We start from the raw sequence: 16428 nt of genomic DNA on the forward strand, positions 1-16428 counted from the left end.
TATCTGTATTGTGGAATCTGCACAGTTGGCGGCGACAAATATTTTACATACCAATTTAGAGGCAGCGAAGAAGACCGTGTAAGGTCCGCATGCGTAGTCGCTGTCGGTGCTCTTGCTATCAAGTCAAGATGGCGGATCTACTAGGTTCAATATTAAATTCGATGGAAAAACCTCCAACAGTCGGCGACCAGGAAAGCCGGCGAAAGGCTCGAGGTATAATATATTGGCTATTGTAACAACTCAATCTGCATTTTTCTTTTAAAACAGTTTAAAGTGATATGGCTATGATATATGGCTGAGAAAAATATGGAAACGGCAAACGGGTTATTTCCGGTGCTACGGTTCAGATATAGCACCGCCCTTGTCAAAGACTCAAACCACGATCTCCTGCTTATTATCAGGTTCCACAGGTCTGGAACCTGGGTGGATACAGTACTTTGGGCACAACACACACCGGTTAAAAGCTCCATGTGTATGCCCAATGTTGGTTGTGGATGCTTTTGAAGAGTTGTGATTGGTCCCCCTAAAACAGGTGACGTCACATTACGCCATCGCTCGCAACTCTTGAGCTTTCTTTTACTTTAGCCTTGCAACATTTGTATTACACAAAATTATCGAACCAGCGTCCATAAAAACATACTCGGCACTGCATGTAAAATATGAAGAAATAAAAAAATTCTTAATTTTATGAATTTGTTATTATTGCCTTCTAATTACTGTAGTGTTAGAAAGTGTGTGTGGCAGGGTGCTAAGGGAGAAACTGCAGTACTGTTCAAGTGGAAGAATGTTAGACTAATCCAAGACGTGTGAGAGCAGTATAATACAACCCCAATTCCAATAAAGTTGGGACGTTGTGTTAAACACAAATAAAAACAGAATACAATGATTTGCAAATCATGTTCAACCTATATTTAATTGAATACACTACAAAGACAAGATATTTAATGTTCAAACTGATAAAATTGATTGTTTTTAGCAAATAAGCATTAACTTAGAATTTTATGGCTGCAACACGTTCCAAAAAAGCTGGGACAGGGTCATGTTTACCACTGTGTTACATCACCTTTAACATTCAATAAACGTTTTGGAACTGAGGACACTAATTGTTGAAGCTTTGTAGGTGGAATTCTTTCCCATTCTTGCCTGATGTACAGCTTCAGCTGTTCAACAGTCCGGGGTCTCCGTTGTCGTATTTTACGCTTCATAATGCGCCACACATTTTCAATGGGAGACAGGTCTGGACTGCAGACAGGCCAGTCTAGTACCCGTACTCTTTTACTACGAAGCCACGCTGTTGTAACACGTGCAGAATGTGGTTTGGCATTGTCTGGCTGAAATAAGCAAGGGCGTCCATGAAAAAGACGTTGCTTGGATGGCAGCATATGTTTCTCCAAAACCTGTGTGTACCTAGCAGCATTAATGGTGCCTTCACATACGTGTAAGTTACCCATGCCATTGGCACTACCACAGCCCCATACCATCACAGATGCTGGCTTTTGACCTTTGCGTCCATAACAGTCCGGATGGTTCTTTTCCTCTTTGGCCCGGAGGACACGACGTCCACAATTTCCAAAAACAATTTAAAATGTGGACTCGTCGGACCACAGAACACTTTTCCACTTTGCGTCAGTCCATCTTAGATGCGCTCGGGACCAGAGAAGCCGGCGGCGTTTCTGGGTGTTGTTAAGAAATGGCTTTTGCTTTGCATAGTCGACTTTCAAGTTGCACTTACGGCTGTAGCGCCAAACTGTATTTACTGACATTGGTTTTCTGAAGTTTTCCTGAGCCCATGTGGTGATATCCTTTACACACTGGTTTTTGATGCAGTGCCACCTGAGGGATCGAAGGTCACGGGCATTCAATGTTGGTTTTTGGCCTTGCCGCTTACATACAGTGATTTCTCCAGATTCTCTGAACCTTTTGATGATGACATGGATCGTAGATGATGACATTCCTAAATTCCTTGCAATTGTACGTTGAGAAACATTGTCCTTAAACTGTTCGACTATTTCCTCACGCACTTGTTCACAAAGAGGTGAACCTCGCCCCATCTTTGCTTGTGAATGACTGAGCAATTCAGGAAAGCTCCTTTTATACCCAATCATGGCACCCACCTGTTCCCAATTAGCCTGTTCACCTGTGGGATGTTCCAAACAAGTGTTTGATGAGCATTCCTCAACTTTCTCAGTCTTTTCTGCCACCTGTGCTAGCTTTTTTGGAACGTGTTGCAGCCATATATGTTCCTTGGCTCATTAAAGGTTGGAAATCACTGCTCTAGTCAGGTCATGTATTCTAATCAGTCAAGTCAGACCAACATTACATGACAGAAATAATGGGTGCTAACTTACTGTAATTAAATTACTTTATTTTTAATTAAATTACTTCACCCACACCGAAACCTTAGAGCATGATTCGACAGAACGGCAGCATGTTTACGTCCAACCGTTCGTGCTACCGCTGGCTTGCTAGGCTATGTAACTTTTTATTGCCTGTTTGTGAGCCATATCGTGTTAAAAGTACGTGAACATACCTGAAGCAAGCCTTAAACGAACGTCCTCTCCTGTCCTGAGCACCGGTGACCACCAACACGTTTTTCCCCATTTTGTCCTAATAATACCGTCGGCGCGCTCCATTCTTGTTGTCGTCGCCACGGTAACGAGTGTATCCGGTCGCATTTGAAAGCCCAATGATTGTAAAAAACGGGATGTGGTGGTATCGGAATACAAGATTTTATTGCAGTCGTCTGACAGTGCAATCATGAAAGAGCAAATTTGTCTTGTAGTCTGATCCGGGCATTACATGTTGCCTGTCTCAGACGTGTTGTCTGTCCCAGACCGCCAAGGTTTTTTTTTTGTTTTTTTTTTTTTTTAAATAACTTCTTTGGCCGTCAGATATTTACAGTACTATGTCAAAAGACACACGACAAGGCTAAAAATAAACTAGCTTTTGGATTAAAATATACTGTGCACGCGGCAACGCGGAGTTAATGTCTTTTGCGGAGCCGATCAATGACGTCATTGATCGGATCGGCGAATTATGACATTAAATTCAATCAGCCGATCAGCATAAAATGCTAATGTCGGCCGATACCGATCAGCCAGATCAAATCGGTGTAAAGTCTAATAATTTATAACGACTACGATTATAGAGTAATGATTGTTTTTTTAAAAAATCCTGTTAGATTATAAACTGTAATAACTGTTCCACGGTATTGTTTTTGACATAATAAAAAAAAAAAAACATGATAGCCATTAACGCAATTTTACTAATTATTTGTCTTGAAATTTCTTTTGGTGTTTCGGTTTTCGGTCTTCACTCCATAATTTTCGGCCAAGCATTTTTATTTCGGTGCATCACTAGTGAGGGTTAAACCAAAAGGGAAAAAACGTGAATCGCTTTTGTGTTGGGTCATCAAGCTAACATACGAACTTACCACTTTCTCCACTTGAACGTGCGCACTGTATCACTTTCACTCAACAAGGTAAACATAGCATGCATATAAATTCTGAATTTAAACTACGTTTTCAGAGCAAGCAGCGAGGCTCAAGAAAATGGAAGAAGAAGAGAAAAGAAAGAAAGCAGCATTCAGGAAAAAGGTGAGCGGTTTGGTTGGAGTGATGTTGACATTGCTAACTTGCATGAAATGTGGTGCTAAACTGCTTATTTTGCTGTTTAGATGGAGAAAGAAGTGTCAGAATTCATCCAAGACAGTACACAACAGAAGCAAAAATACAATCCCATGGGGAAGATTGAGAGAAGTATATTGTAAGCTTTATAGAACGTTACTAATACACGAGTGAATTGAGTTATTTTAATGGATGTAATTGTTCTGATGTGCAGGCATGATGTCGCTGAAGTGGCTGGTCTGACTTCTTTTTCTTTTGGAGAGGATGAAGAGAGTCGTTATGTCATGTTGTTCAAGAAGGTTGGTAGATATGCTTTTAATCCAGTGGATTGTGACATAAATGTGAGGCAGCGTGATGATGAGCTTGTACTTATGTGTGCTTGTAGGAGTTTGCGCCATCCGACGAGGAGCTGGAGGCTTATCGCAAAGGAGAGGAGTGGGACCCTCAGTTAGCAGAGCAGCGCCGCAGGCTTAAGGTAAGATCTGAGGCCTGTTTCTTTGTCAGACTCACGCATAACATTAGGTATTACTGCTTAGTATAACGAGCTCCAATACAAGAGATATATTAAAACAAAATGGGTCTACCCCGCCTCTCACTCAGAGTCAGCTGGGATAGACTCCATCACACCCAGTTCTATAGAAAATTGATGGATGAATGGTTAACACAAAATTGTTTGTTTTTGATAAAGCAGCCTCAACTCTGAATCATAGTAGTTTTTTTGTTGTTGATTAGTGCTGGACTGTGATACAATTTCTTTTTTGCGGTGGGGGCAAAATATTGAGAACATGGCACTTTTTGTACAACTCTCATTCCAATTAAGTTGGTAAGTTGTGTTAAACATAAATAAAAAGACAATACAATGATTTGCAAATTATTTTCAACCTATATTTAATTGAATACACTACAAAGACAAGATATTTAATGTTCAAACTGATACTTTGTTTTTAGCAAATAATCATTAACTTGGAATTTTATGGCTGCAACATGTTCCAAAAAAGCTGGGACAGGTTCATGTTTACCACTGTGTTACATCACCTTTTGTTTTAACAACATTCAATAAACGTTTGGGAACTGAGGACACTAATTGTTGAAGCTTTGTAGGTGGAATTCTTTCCCATTCTTGCTTGATGTACAGCTTCAGCTGTTCAACAGTCCGGGGTCTCCGTTGTCGTATTTTACGATTCATAATGAGCGAAACATTTGCAATGGGAGACAGGTCTGGACTGCAGGCAGGCCAGTCTAGTACCTGCACTCTTTTACGACGAAGCCACGCTGTTGTAACACGTGCAGAATGTGGTTTGGCATTGTCTTGCTGAAATAAGCAAGTCTTTTTCATGGACGCCCCGTCCATGAAAAAGACATTGCTTGGATGGTTTCTCCAAAACCTGTATGTACCTTTCAGCATTAATGGTGCCTTCACAGATGTGTAAGTTACCCATGCCATTGGCACTAACACAGACCCATACCATCACAGATGCTGGCTTTTGAACTTTGCGTCCATAACAGTCCGGATGGTTCTTTTCCTCATTGGCCTGGAAGACACGACGTCCACAATTTCCAAAAACAATTTGAAATGTGGACTCTTCGGCCCACAAAACACTTTTCCACTTGGCATCAGTCCATCTTAGATTCCGGAGAAGCCGGCGGTGTTTCTGGGTGTTGTTGATAAATGGCTTTTGCTTTGCATAGTAGAGTTTTAAGTTGCACTTACGGATGTAACGTCGAACTGTATTTACTGACATTGGTTTTCTGAAGTGTTCCTGAGCCCATGTGGTGATATCCTTTACACATTGATGTCGGTTTTTGATGCTGTGCCGCCTGAGGGAATCGAAGGTCACGGGCATTCAATGTTGGTTTTCGGCCTTGCCGCTTACATGCAGTGATTTCTCCAGATTCTCTGCACCTTTTGATGATATTATGGACCGTAGATGATGAAATCCCTAAATTCGCGTCAATTGTACGTTGAGGAACATTGTGCTAAAAAAAAAAAGCACATTGTGCTATTTTCTCACGCACTTGTTCACAAAGAAGAAGAAGAAGAATCACCTTTTATTGTAATGAACATTGTCATGAACATGCATGCATGTTCATGACAATGAACATGCATGCAAAATTTGTTCTCTGCATTTAACCCATCACAGTGAACACATACACATACACATGTTAGTGGAACACACTGGAGCAGGGGGCAGCTGAATCGCCCGGGGAACGTTTTTGGGGTATCAGTATCTTGCTCAAGGACGCCACAACCGTGAGTCCGGGGGATGTTGGCGGATGGTCCAGTCGGGGTCTTGAACCTAGATCCCCCACGGTGGCAGGTGATGATCTTAACCATTGGGCCACGGCTGCCACAAAGAGATGAACCTCGCCCCATCTTTGCTTGTGAATGACTGAGCAATTCAGGGAAGCTCCTTTTATACCCAATCATAACAGCCACCTGTTCCCAATTAGCCTGTTCACCTGTGGGATGTTCCAAACAGGTGTTTTGATGAGCATTCCTCAACTTTCTAAAAAATTTTTGCCACCTGTCCCAGCTTTTTTGGAATGTGTTGCAGCCATAAAATTCTAAGTTAATGATTATTTGCTAAAAACAATAACGTTTATCAGTTTGAGCATTAAATATCTTGTCTTTGTTGTGTATTCAATTAAATATAGATTGGACATGATTTGCAAATCATTGTAATCTGTTTTTATCTATGTTTAACACAACGTCCCAACTTAATTGGAATTGGGGTTGTATACTGTACTGCTGGAGTGACAAAAGACTTCAAGGTGGAGGTAAGACGGCATCAAGAATCAGCAACAGATGGATCAGTGGTGGACAGAATGACACATGAGGTCAGACACGAGGCTCTGTCGACAATGATATTTGAAGATAGCATTGTGATCTGCGGTGAGAGTAGGGAGCTGATGGAAAGAGGAAAAGAACCATCCGGACTGTTATGGACGCAAAGGTCAAAAGCCACCATCTGTGATGGTATGGGGCTGTGGTAGTGCCAATGGCATGGGTAACTTACACATCTGTGAAGGCACCATTAATGCTGAAAGGTACACTCAGGTTTTGGAGAAACATATGCTGCCATCTAAGGAACGTCTTTTTCACAGACGCCCCTGCTTATTTCAGCAAGACAATGCCAAACCACATTCTGCACGTGTTACAACAGCGTGGCTTCGTAGTAAAAGAGTACGGGTACTAGATTGGCCTGCCTGCAGTCCAGACCTGTCTCCCATTGAAAATGTGTGGCGCATTATGAAGCGTAAACTATGACAATGGAGACCCCGGACTGTTGAACAGCTGAAGCTGTACATCAAGCAAGAATGGGAAAGAATTCCACCTACAAAGCTTCAACAATTAGTGTCCTCAGTTCCCAAACGTTTATTGCATGTTGTTAAAACAAAAGGTGATGTAACACAGTGGTAATCAGGACCCTGTCCCAGCTTTTTTGGAACGTGTTGCAGCCATAAAATTCTAAATTAATGCTTATTTGCTAAAAACAATCAATTGTATCAGTTTGAACATTAAATATCTTCTTTTTGTAGTGTATTCCATTTAATATAGGTTGGACATGATTTGCCAATCATTGTATTCTCTTTTTATTTATGTTTAACACAACGTCCCAACTTCATTGGAATTGGTGTTGGACTTTCTTGATGATATGAGTCTCAAATTCAGAATTCACCAACATATTATTAATTAATTTCCCATTAGCCTGTCGGTTTATCATGTTGCCACTGTCCTCTTAAGAGGAAACTTTTCTTTTTCTGGCCACTATAGGAGCAGGCGGCTCTGGAAGAAGAAGCATCCCGGCAGAGCAACAAGTCAGAGGCATGTCCAAACTCCAACTACAGAGACAAGTACAGCCACCTGATTGGCACGTCTGCAGCCAAAGATGCAGCGCGCACACTGGAAGCCAACCAGGCCTATGGGTGTGGTGAGTGAAGCTATTTGCACCCCGAAGAGCACACAAACGGCTCTCCTTAACATCACTTCACGTTCTTATTTACCTCTCGACCAGTGCCGGTGGCCAACAAGAGGGACACTCGTTCCATAGAAGAAGCCATGAACGCAATCCGAGCAAAGAAGCGACAGAAGTTAGAAGACGACACAGGCGCACACAGCAGCACTTTTTGAGTCGCTCTGTGTGATCACGCTTACATGAGGATGTGCAATGTGGTCCCTGACTAGAAATGCAATATTCTGTACTTTAGAGACTTCATACTGTATATGGCCGGTGGATGCTCTACTCAGAACCTGATTGGAGAGAAGACATTCAGGATTTCTGAGTTTTTAACATTGTGTAAGCTAATAACATCTGTCGTAATTGAGCCATTCACAGTATAAGGAACATGCATTTGTTTAAATAAGACACCTCAAGTGTTATCTAAAATCCTGAATAGGACATTTTAATGCAGATTGTTAGCATTACCGGTAAAGTTTCAAATTACACTGTTTTTTTAAAGTTCACCTCAGTATGTCATTTCTCTTTTTTTCCCCCATTATAATTTTTACTCGTCAGCATCTGTCAAGATTAAAACAGCCTCAAAGATCTCTTTTTAATACAAATGTATACATTTTAATTATCAGGGATTTTTCTTTTTCTTTTCTGTGAGCAACCGCCACTCCATGATGTCAATGTATACAATGATATGAGATGGAGCAGAAGCACCTGACGTCATGTTTTATTTGATGTCCTTATTCTAAGATGAGGGTTTCTTGGTGTATTTTTAAAAGGTTGTTTCATCACCACACGTGTATGAAATGTGAAAACAACAGTAAAAAAAAAATACAAAATGATTGGATTTGTTATCATTTTTATGAAGTAAAAAAATTTACAAAGTCTGACACAGTCTACAGGCGTTAGAAATATGCTGTAATTTTATTCGGTTCATAGTTTTTACCAAACAATTCAATAAAGGCAATGCACATTACAATATTCATATTCATTCCCACGCAAATGTCCTTCAAAATGAAACATCAACAGGTTAAATCTTTTCAAGAAAGTGCTAAGGTTTTTGGGGGAAGTGAATAATGCTGACAAGCACTAAAGTAAGTATGCTACAAAACTGGCATTTATTGTTTTGGTTCCAAATGAACAACTGTTTAAATTTGTATTATTATTTAACATGGCTAGCCATGAAATCTGCTAGAAAGGAGCTGAGCTGCACTATGTTTGTTTACAGACTAGACACAATTCCACTTAACTAATATTTTCTGAGAACCATATTAATTGTCCCATCATATTTTGTGTCCCCCCTGCATTTGTTTTTCATAATTTGTATGGTTAGTTTTGAAACTTGAACGCAAGTTTTTATGGACAACATAAAATATGCAAAAGGCCAGATCTGGCCCATGGGCCTTTAGTTTGACACCTGCGATTTCAGAAATTGTTAAATTAATACAAATTGCAATCAATACGCATGAAGCATGCGTCTCAGTATAATTTGATAATGTATATATTGTGCAGATTGTAAATTCGACTGAGCATTTTATTTTTTATTTTTTTCGATCACTTTTCTTATTTTTAGTAATATTATTCCTATTAAAACCAAATATATAGATGCAGGTTACATGTTTATAACAATAATGTTCATTTTTCAGAACATCCTGTCAACGACATAAATTTATAATGTGGTTCAATACTGTACGTGATTGCATGGAATGATGCTCCTTCTCCTGCAGGAGGCGCCATAGATCAAGCGAAAGTTTCCTAGCGTTTTCGTGCCCTTTGATTCATGTAGGAGCATACATAATATTTTACTGTGTACTTCTCGGACCGTATCGCGCACGAGTTGGGGTTGAAAAAATGAAGTCCCTGTTGGTGTCGTTCATGCTCGTTTTGTGTGCAGATGCCGAGCTGAGAGGCCGCAAAGGTAAGACTGCGATTTCTGGGCCACGCGTGGAGGATTTGAAGAAGGACATTCATCCAAAAGGGCGGAAAAGTATGATCTCGCTGTTGTCTGTGATTGCATTCAGTGTGGGTTTTGTGTCGAAGTGGTTTTTTTTTTTGTTTGCTACATAAAAGCTGCACTGAAATCAGGACAGAATTCTGTTTGCTTTTCATCCAACCTTGTTGTCCCATTGACTAATTCTTTTGTCATTAGATCATATGCATATGTCTTTGTTTTCTTCCCTTGAGCTATTCCTCTCATTTGTAACCCCTTATCCAGGCTCAGGGGTTTTGTGCATCTTTAAAGACAAGACATTCAAGCCAGGAGACAGTTGGCATCCTTTTCTCGAGCCCTTTGGACTCATTCTGTGCATACGCTGCTTCTGCACTGAGGTACCACTTTCTTTTTCTTTCTTTTTCAATCTAAATGAGGCTGAATATATAATTACAGGTGATATGACAAATATGCCGTGGTTTGTTTCAGAGAGGCCATGTGAAATGCAGTACAATTAAGTGTCCTCCTCTGCCTTGTGGCAAGCCAGTCGCCGACCCACAGCAGTGTTGTCCACGTTGCACAGGTATATGTCAGTGTTTTGCCACACAATATTTTGCATCAGAATAATCTCACTGCACATCACCAAACCCAAAAAGTCAAAAAAGTATATATACTGAAATAATATCTAAACCCAAAGCTTTTCTGTTGTATGAATGGCAACAGGTGCATACACAGGCTAATTGTACCTTCTGCCATCTCGTGAAAGAGCATTTAATTGTTCTTCCTGTCACTATATGTTGCCGGCAAAGATAGATGAACAGTGGTACCTTGACTATGAGTGCCCCTACTTAGGAGTTTATTTCTAGTTACAAGCTGTCACTTGGTCCCCCCCCCCTCCCTGCACACCACTGCCTTAAAGGCAGACTATTACTTTTATTGTTTAAAAAAAAAAAAAATACAGTAACAATACGGTACTATTAAACAAATTAACAAATTAAACTACAATGTAGACTTATTTGTGGTATATAAATAATTGTTTTTGGATCTATGAAGTGGAATTGGATCATTTCTCCTGACACACTTGATAATCTCTCACGGCACACTAGTGATTTGGAATCACTGGTACAACCCATGGTTGTTGTGTCCCAATAGATTGTTTTTTTAAATTTCCGTTGTCTTAGATGAGCCCAAGATCCCTGCAGGTCTGAGAGCTCCAGTGAAGTCGTGCAGATATAATGGAAGTGTCTATCAACCAGGAGAGACCTTCACCAAGCATAACCTCCCAGCCAAGCCAAGCAACCAGTGTGCCATGTGCTCATGCTCTGTGAGTCACACGTTCTTATTTATTGTACTGTATATACTATAAGTGTACTAAATCCTGTGTGCTCTTGCTTTATATTGGTTTAAAGTGTGTAATTGCAGTTTGAAACACAGTGACTCATGTTCCAATATAATTGCGATATTTTGATAACACTGGTATCATCATATAGGTATTGTATAATATCCATCTTAATATCTTTGTAACTGAAAAAAGAGAAAATGTTAGAAACTGCGTAATTCAAAATAAAACCATATGTAGATTACCAGTCGAAAGTAGATAGACAGACAGACAGACAGACAGCCAGCTAGATAGATAGCTAGATAGATAGACACGTATTAATAAGCTAGACTCATATTCATAATACATAAACAACCAACAAAGTACAAACAAATGCAAGAACAGCACTGAGGAAGAATTTGAGAAATTTGGATGAATTGGATATGCTTGGTTAGGAAGCATGTGTGAGCCCTGATCTAAAAAAGCCCTGATCTTTCCCCCTCAGAATGGAAACATCTTCTGCGCAGTTAAAAGTTGCCAACCAATCAGATGCTCCTCCCCGGTCACACTTGCAGACACCTGCTGTTTGGTGTGTAAAGGTAGTCCAACTTCTTCCAGCTGTCAAAGGAATGTTTTTCTATCCAATTTGGACTGGAATATGTTGGTCAGGGCCTGAGTGAGCGCATGGCGGATTTATTCCCAATATTCAAATCAACCATTATGTTCCATTGTAGTTTAATGTTGTTGTGCAAATATATTGATTTACAATTCACACTTTGCTTGCTTTAGACCTCAGCACCAGTGGGTCGTCATCAGCAGAGGATGGAAACCAGCAGCTGAACAGAGGCGTTGTATGTTATGTGACACATACATTTAAAATGCTTCCAGATTTTAAAGATCATTTTACATGATTTGCATACCATTGACATTGTGTTTGTTTCTTTTTGTTACAAAATAATTTAATTGCTCAAGTACATGTCCTGTATGTGTGTTTCTAAAAGAGACATTCAGTGGACCAGTGTTCTGGAGAGCTGGATAGAATACAGTCCCCCCGGGTCAGGACTTCTCCCAGACGCGTGAGCCTGAATAAACTTAACTTCAGAGGGGCTTCAGAGACCACTGTGAAGATTTTGTTGCAGAGGAAACATGAGAAAGGTTGCAACAAGTTTTTTTGTTGTTTCTTTTTTAATTACCAATAGCTTTTTTGCTACCCTCTTCATGAATCAAGTCCGTACACTCGCAGTTAGAAGATGGAATCTTCCATTGCATCTGAAGGGAGGGGGAGCACTCGAAGCGATCATGACAAATTAAGCATTTTGATGTGTTTTTAAGCATGTGCGATAAGACTAAAGGCATAATAGCTTTAAATTGGAGAAACCTTTATTAATCAGTTCATATGAGACAGTTCAGCCCCCAAGAAATCTAGGGCCTCCTGATATTCACCTCTTTCACTAAAGGTAAGGCCCCACCTGCATGTACTATTTCTTTCAAAGGTCCCCTTCCATCAGAATAAATTAGTTTCTATTGTTTTATGTGTAACAAAGGTGAAAATTAGTCTGTGACATGTTTTAAGTTTGAAATCTGTGCAGTTTGTCCATTGAAAGCAAAAGGCAATAAATGGCATAAGGCTTGCCAAATGGGTGCATTTGAAATTGCCAACAGTGTGGCGTAGTTTTGTCAATTACAATTCAAGTACCTCAACTACTCAACTCAGCTGAACAGCAACACGGCATTTCCGGGTTTTGAATGAGCTTGAAAAAGGACATTTTGGGCATTTCCAATCTAAATGATCTTGTAAACCTGATAAAAGGGCATCAAAGATGATAAAAATAAAAGAAAATAAATTGATGGAAGAGGACATTTAAATTCCAATCACTCTTTCAACAACAATTTCAGAGTCAACATAAAACATTAAAAAGCATAAAATAAGCATTAAAAAGAAAATCACAGAACAAGAATAAAGCAGCAATGTAGATAAATAGAATTGCTAATTCTTGTCCAGCCACTTGTTGCCAGGTAGAATTAGTGCCCCAAAACCCAAATAAAAAACACATCCACTAGGATACTTAAATGACAACTAGAGGCAATAGCTTTATTTTACACAGACATGCATGACTCTGCATTACTCATAAAATTAATAGATTTTATATAATTAAATTTAGAAAATTAATAGATTTGAAAGAAGGAATAACAGTACAGCAGTGAGGAACTGCCTCCCCGCCCCTAATGCAGAATTACTACTGGAAATTTGACTTTCCCAAAGATCTTTTTTAGCCCCCCCCCCCCAAGTCATACCCCAACCCATCCATCCATTTTCTGAGCCGTTGCGGGCGTGCTGGAGCCTATCCCAGCTATCATCGGGCAGGAGGCGGGGTACCGTGCCACCCATACCCCAGCCATTATCCTTATTTTACCCCCATCTCTTTCATCAGCGTGTTTATACAATGGCAAGACATATTCGCATGGAGACATGTGGCACCCGGTTTTGGGGAAGGTCCTGGAATGCATCGTGTGCTCTTGTAGCGACGGCCTGCAGGAGTGCAAACGCATCACGTGTCCCAGCCAGTATGCGTGCCAACATCCGGTCAAGTCACCAGGAAAATGCTGCAAGACGTGTTCAGGTAGCCAAACATGACTCCTAATGTTTTCTATTAGCTGCAGAAAATAATCCACTCTATCCTTTTGTATTTTCCTCAAGAACATAAAGTTGCAAGTAACCAGACTCGGTGTAACTTGGGCTACAAAAGTAAACTTTTGGTGTATAAAGTGGAATCAGCTTTGAAAGTTGACTCCCCCAACACAGTTCGGATAATGGCTATTGAAAGAACAAGTACTGCTGAGGTGGAGGTACAAGTGTGGAAGATGGTTGATGGTACAGTACAGCTCATATTTATGCATTTTCTCCAAACTATTCCTGTTTGGTAAATGACTGACTTCTTTCATACAGGTATTTTACAACTGATGGAAATTGGAGATGTTCAAAGGAAAGATATTCAGGATCATCCTGAAAATTACACATTACTGACAACAGTTGATGAAGGTGTCTTCCATAGTATTTCTGTGCATTTTTACGTATTATTCTAAATCATGAATGCATTATTCAATGTTGTTGCTGACTGCTGTTTGGTTTGTTTTCCAGAGATGTGGGGGAAATTCAAAGAGGGAGGGGCCAAACTGGATCAAGCCCAGACCATTTGTGAAGATGGCATTCGGGAGATGGTGATGTTTCTCGATCCCAAGCAGGTCGAAGGCCTGTGCTCGCCCTAACATGCTTTCTGTATTGAATTGTGACTGGACAGTTTTGGGACTTTATTAATGCATACTTAAACTGCATGGAAATAATTTGCTATTCCAAGATATGGGGCCACCAGCTACTTGGTATGTAAAATTATTATTTTTTAGTATACATATTTATTGTAAATTCTACATTTTCTTACATGAAGTCAAGTCCTGTTATTAGTAGACCATTCATACTGGCCAGCAGGGGGCAACTGCTAAATGAATAAACTTGTGAAAAGTGAAAAGGACTTTCAAGGCGCCAATTTAGCTATGATATGCTGTGATATATTAACCAGAGAAATTAGCACAGTTAAATATTTTCCAAATTACATTGGAACCTTTCGGGTTGAAAACAATCGGTTCGTTACATGTTGCATGGTGTTTTAGTGGTTAGCACGTTTGTCTTACAGCCAGGTAATCCGGGTTCAAACATCCTTGTGCTTGTTCTTCCCATGCTTGCATTGGGGTTCTAGTGGTGCTGACATGCATATTACTAGGTTAAGTGAAAACTAATTATCCTTAGGTGTGAATGATTGTTGGTCTATACAGTATGTGTCCTGCGACTGGTTGGCAACCAGTCCAGCATGTACCCAGGGTGCACCCTGCTTCTCATCCAAAATCAGCTGGGACAGGTTTCAAGTACCCGCAGCTGTAATGAAGCAGCGGTATAATGTAGAAAATGGATGGAGGGACAGTCTGTTCTAACTTGGGCTCTGATTTGTCCAGAATTGTGAAAAAAAATAAACAAAGTGAAGCCATTATAAAAATTTCATTAACTCTATACTGCAGGTCAATTTTTAATCATCAATCACAAAACATCAGTTAATAATAAAACAAGTTAATAATAAAGTCGATTTGAAGAGACCGCACAAATTTCACTGTTTTAACATTTGTAGGCTACTTGTTGTCACACAACTCTACCAAGGAGGAGGTTAGCCTTTGTTACATGTAAAAAAGGACACTGTTAAAAGTGAAACAATAAAACACTATCGAAACTTTATCGTAACTTTAATGTTAACACACACTTTAATATTAACACTAACAATGCATATTAAGATGGACTGAATGTTAATCTACTTCCATCATGTAACTGGACGTTCCACTGTAGCTGTCAAGTGTACATCATGATTATTTTGTTTATTTTGTTTAGTACAGTACTTTCTCAGTACAATATGACAATGAGACAACAAACCCAAATGTGTAAAGGTGGTTATAATAGGCGTAAAGATGGTGGCAGCTTATTTGGATATGTTGTCATTCAGAATCCACAAAAATACAACCCGTTTAATGTTGAAACCATAAATGATTTTGTTTTTATATTGTTTTGTCTTTGTTTTTTTTCCCAGCCATTTCTTTGCTTTGTGGTTCACTTGCCTCCAGCCTTCCATACAAAGGACTTATTCCGATTATGGGCACACTGACAAGTAAAATCATGATTAAAAATGTCAGAATATGGTAGCAGACCAAGTGGATAGCGCATCTGCCTCGCAGTCAATAGGTTCGAATCCTTACTCAGGCCTTCCTGTGTGGAGTTTTCATGTTCTCCTTGTGCTTCTCCCTGTACTTGTGTGGGGTTTCTCTGGGTATTCCGGCTTCCTCACACATTGTCGAAACATGCATGTTAGATTCAGTGAAGAATAAATCGTAGGTCAGTGTGAATGTGAGCGTGAATGGTTGTTTGTCTAGCGCCCAGTGTATACCCTACCTCTCACCCAAAGAGGTTTTCTTCAGCTGTCCATTGCAAACATGAAGACAATCAACCTCAGATACAACCTGATCTCCAACACCAACATGCAGATTATCCTCAGGCCTGTTTGATAAACAGGTATCAAGTTATCTGTGTGTTTCCCATGATTCAGTGAGAGCTGCCAGAAGGCTCCGGAATGATATTGCTCCTCCATGAACTCCTCGTGTGCCCCCTCCCCTCCAACAATGACTCATTGTACTCCTTTCACACTTATAGCGCCAGATCGTTCACTCCCTCTCACACAACAGGAGATATTTCCATTTTGCATGCATTCATTACTCACACAAAAATGTTTGTGCAAGCCTCTGAACCTGATAGCAATGTGAACTGTCTCAGTTCACATTGATAGGCTTCTGTCAGTCCATCTCTCGGGAAAAGCCCACAATTTATTTCGCACAAGTTTTGAATTTGTCACATGCACTGTTTGAGCTCTGCATGCTTACTCTCTTGGCTCTGGTAGTTGTAGCAGCTGGGGGCAGTCACTAGGTATAAATCACAAACTTGCTCAGGCCTCTGTTTACCCTCACTCCACCCTGCTGCCTTGCAGGACAGAGAAGTTAAGCCCATGTGAGAAT

At 40.1% G+C, this 16428-nt stretch overlaps 2 protein-coding genes across 3 annotated transcripts; both read left to right on the forward strand.

The window, feature by feature from the left end:
- Positions 1–89: 89 nt before the first annotated feature.
- Positions 90–8541, forward strand: spag7 (sperm associated antigen 7). The gene is made up of 7 exons (XM_061702726.1): positions 90–213; positions 3529–3596; positions 3677–3765; positions 3841–3925; positions 4012–4101; positions 7402–7558; positions 7643–8541. Exons 1-7 carry the CDS (start codon positions 90–92, stop codon positions 7756–7758), a joined length of 729 nt encoding a protein of 242 aa, XP_061558710.1. The 3' UTR covers positions 7759–8541.
- Positions 8542–9363: 822 nt separating this feature from the next.
- Positions 9364–14582, forward strand: chrdl2 (chordin-like 2). Of its 2 annotated transcripts, none has more exons than XM_061702683.1 (11): positions 9364–9566; positions 9795–9907; positions 9999–10092; positions 10691–10833; positions 11333–11426; positions 11617–11678; positions 11829–11982; positions 13260–13448; positions 13526–13699; positions 13775–13867; positions 13967–14582. In XM_061702683.1, the coding sequence occupies exons 1-11, from the start codon at positions 9431–9433 to the stop codon at positions 14092–14094; spliced, it is 1380 nt and encodes a 459-aa protein (XP_061558667.1). In that variant the 5' UTR covers positions 9364–9430; the 3' UTR covers positions 14095–14582. The 2 variants fall into 2 exon arrangements, with proteins under 2 accessions (XP_061558667.1, XP_061558668.1); XM_061702684.1 differs by having other exon boundaries at positions 9364–9497.
- The last annotated feature ends 1846 nt before the right edge of the window (positions 14583–16428 follow it).

The sequence above is a fragment of the Phycodurus eques genome, chromosome 17 (genome assembly GCF_024500275.1).
Source record: "Phycodurus eques isolate BA_2022a chromosome 17, UOR_Pequ_1.1, whole genome shotgun sequence".
Classification (NCBI taxonomy): domain Eukaryota; kingdom Metazoa; phylum Chordata; class Actinopteri; order Syngnathiformes; family Syngnathidae; genus Phycodurus; species Phycodurus eques.

Coding starts and splice junctions, on each gene's coding strand:
- chrdl2 (XM_061702683.1), top strand. CDS start 9,431: ATGAAGTCCCTGTTGGTGTCGTTCATGCTCGTTTTGTGTGCAGATGCC. Junction 11,679..11,828: donor AGCAGCTGAACAGAGGCGTT/GTATGTTATGTG, acceptor TGTTTCTAAAAG/AGACATTCAGTGGACCAGTG. Junction 11,983..13,259: donor GCAGAGGAAACATGAGAAAG/GTTGCAACAAGT, acceptor CTCTTTCATCAG/CGTGTTTATACAATGGCAAG.
- spag7 (XM_061702726.1), top strand. CDS start 90: ATGCGTAGTCGCTGTCGGTGCTCTTGCTATCAAGTCAAGATGGCGGAT. Junction 3,597..3,676: donor AAGCAGCATTCAGGAAAAAG/GTGAGCGGTTTG, acceptor TTTGCTGTTTAG/ATGGAGAAAGAAGTGTCAGA. Junction 4,102..7,401: donor AGCAGCGCCGCAGGCTTAAG/GTAAGATCTGAG, acceptor TGGCCACTATAG/GAGCAGGCGGCTCTGGAAGA.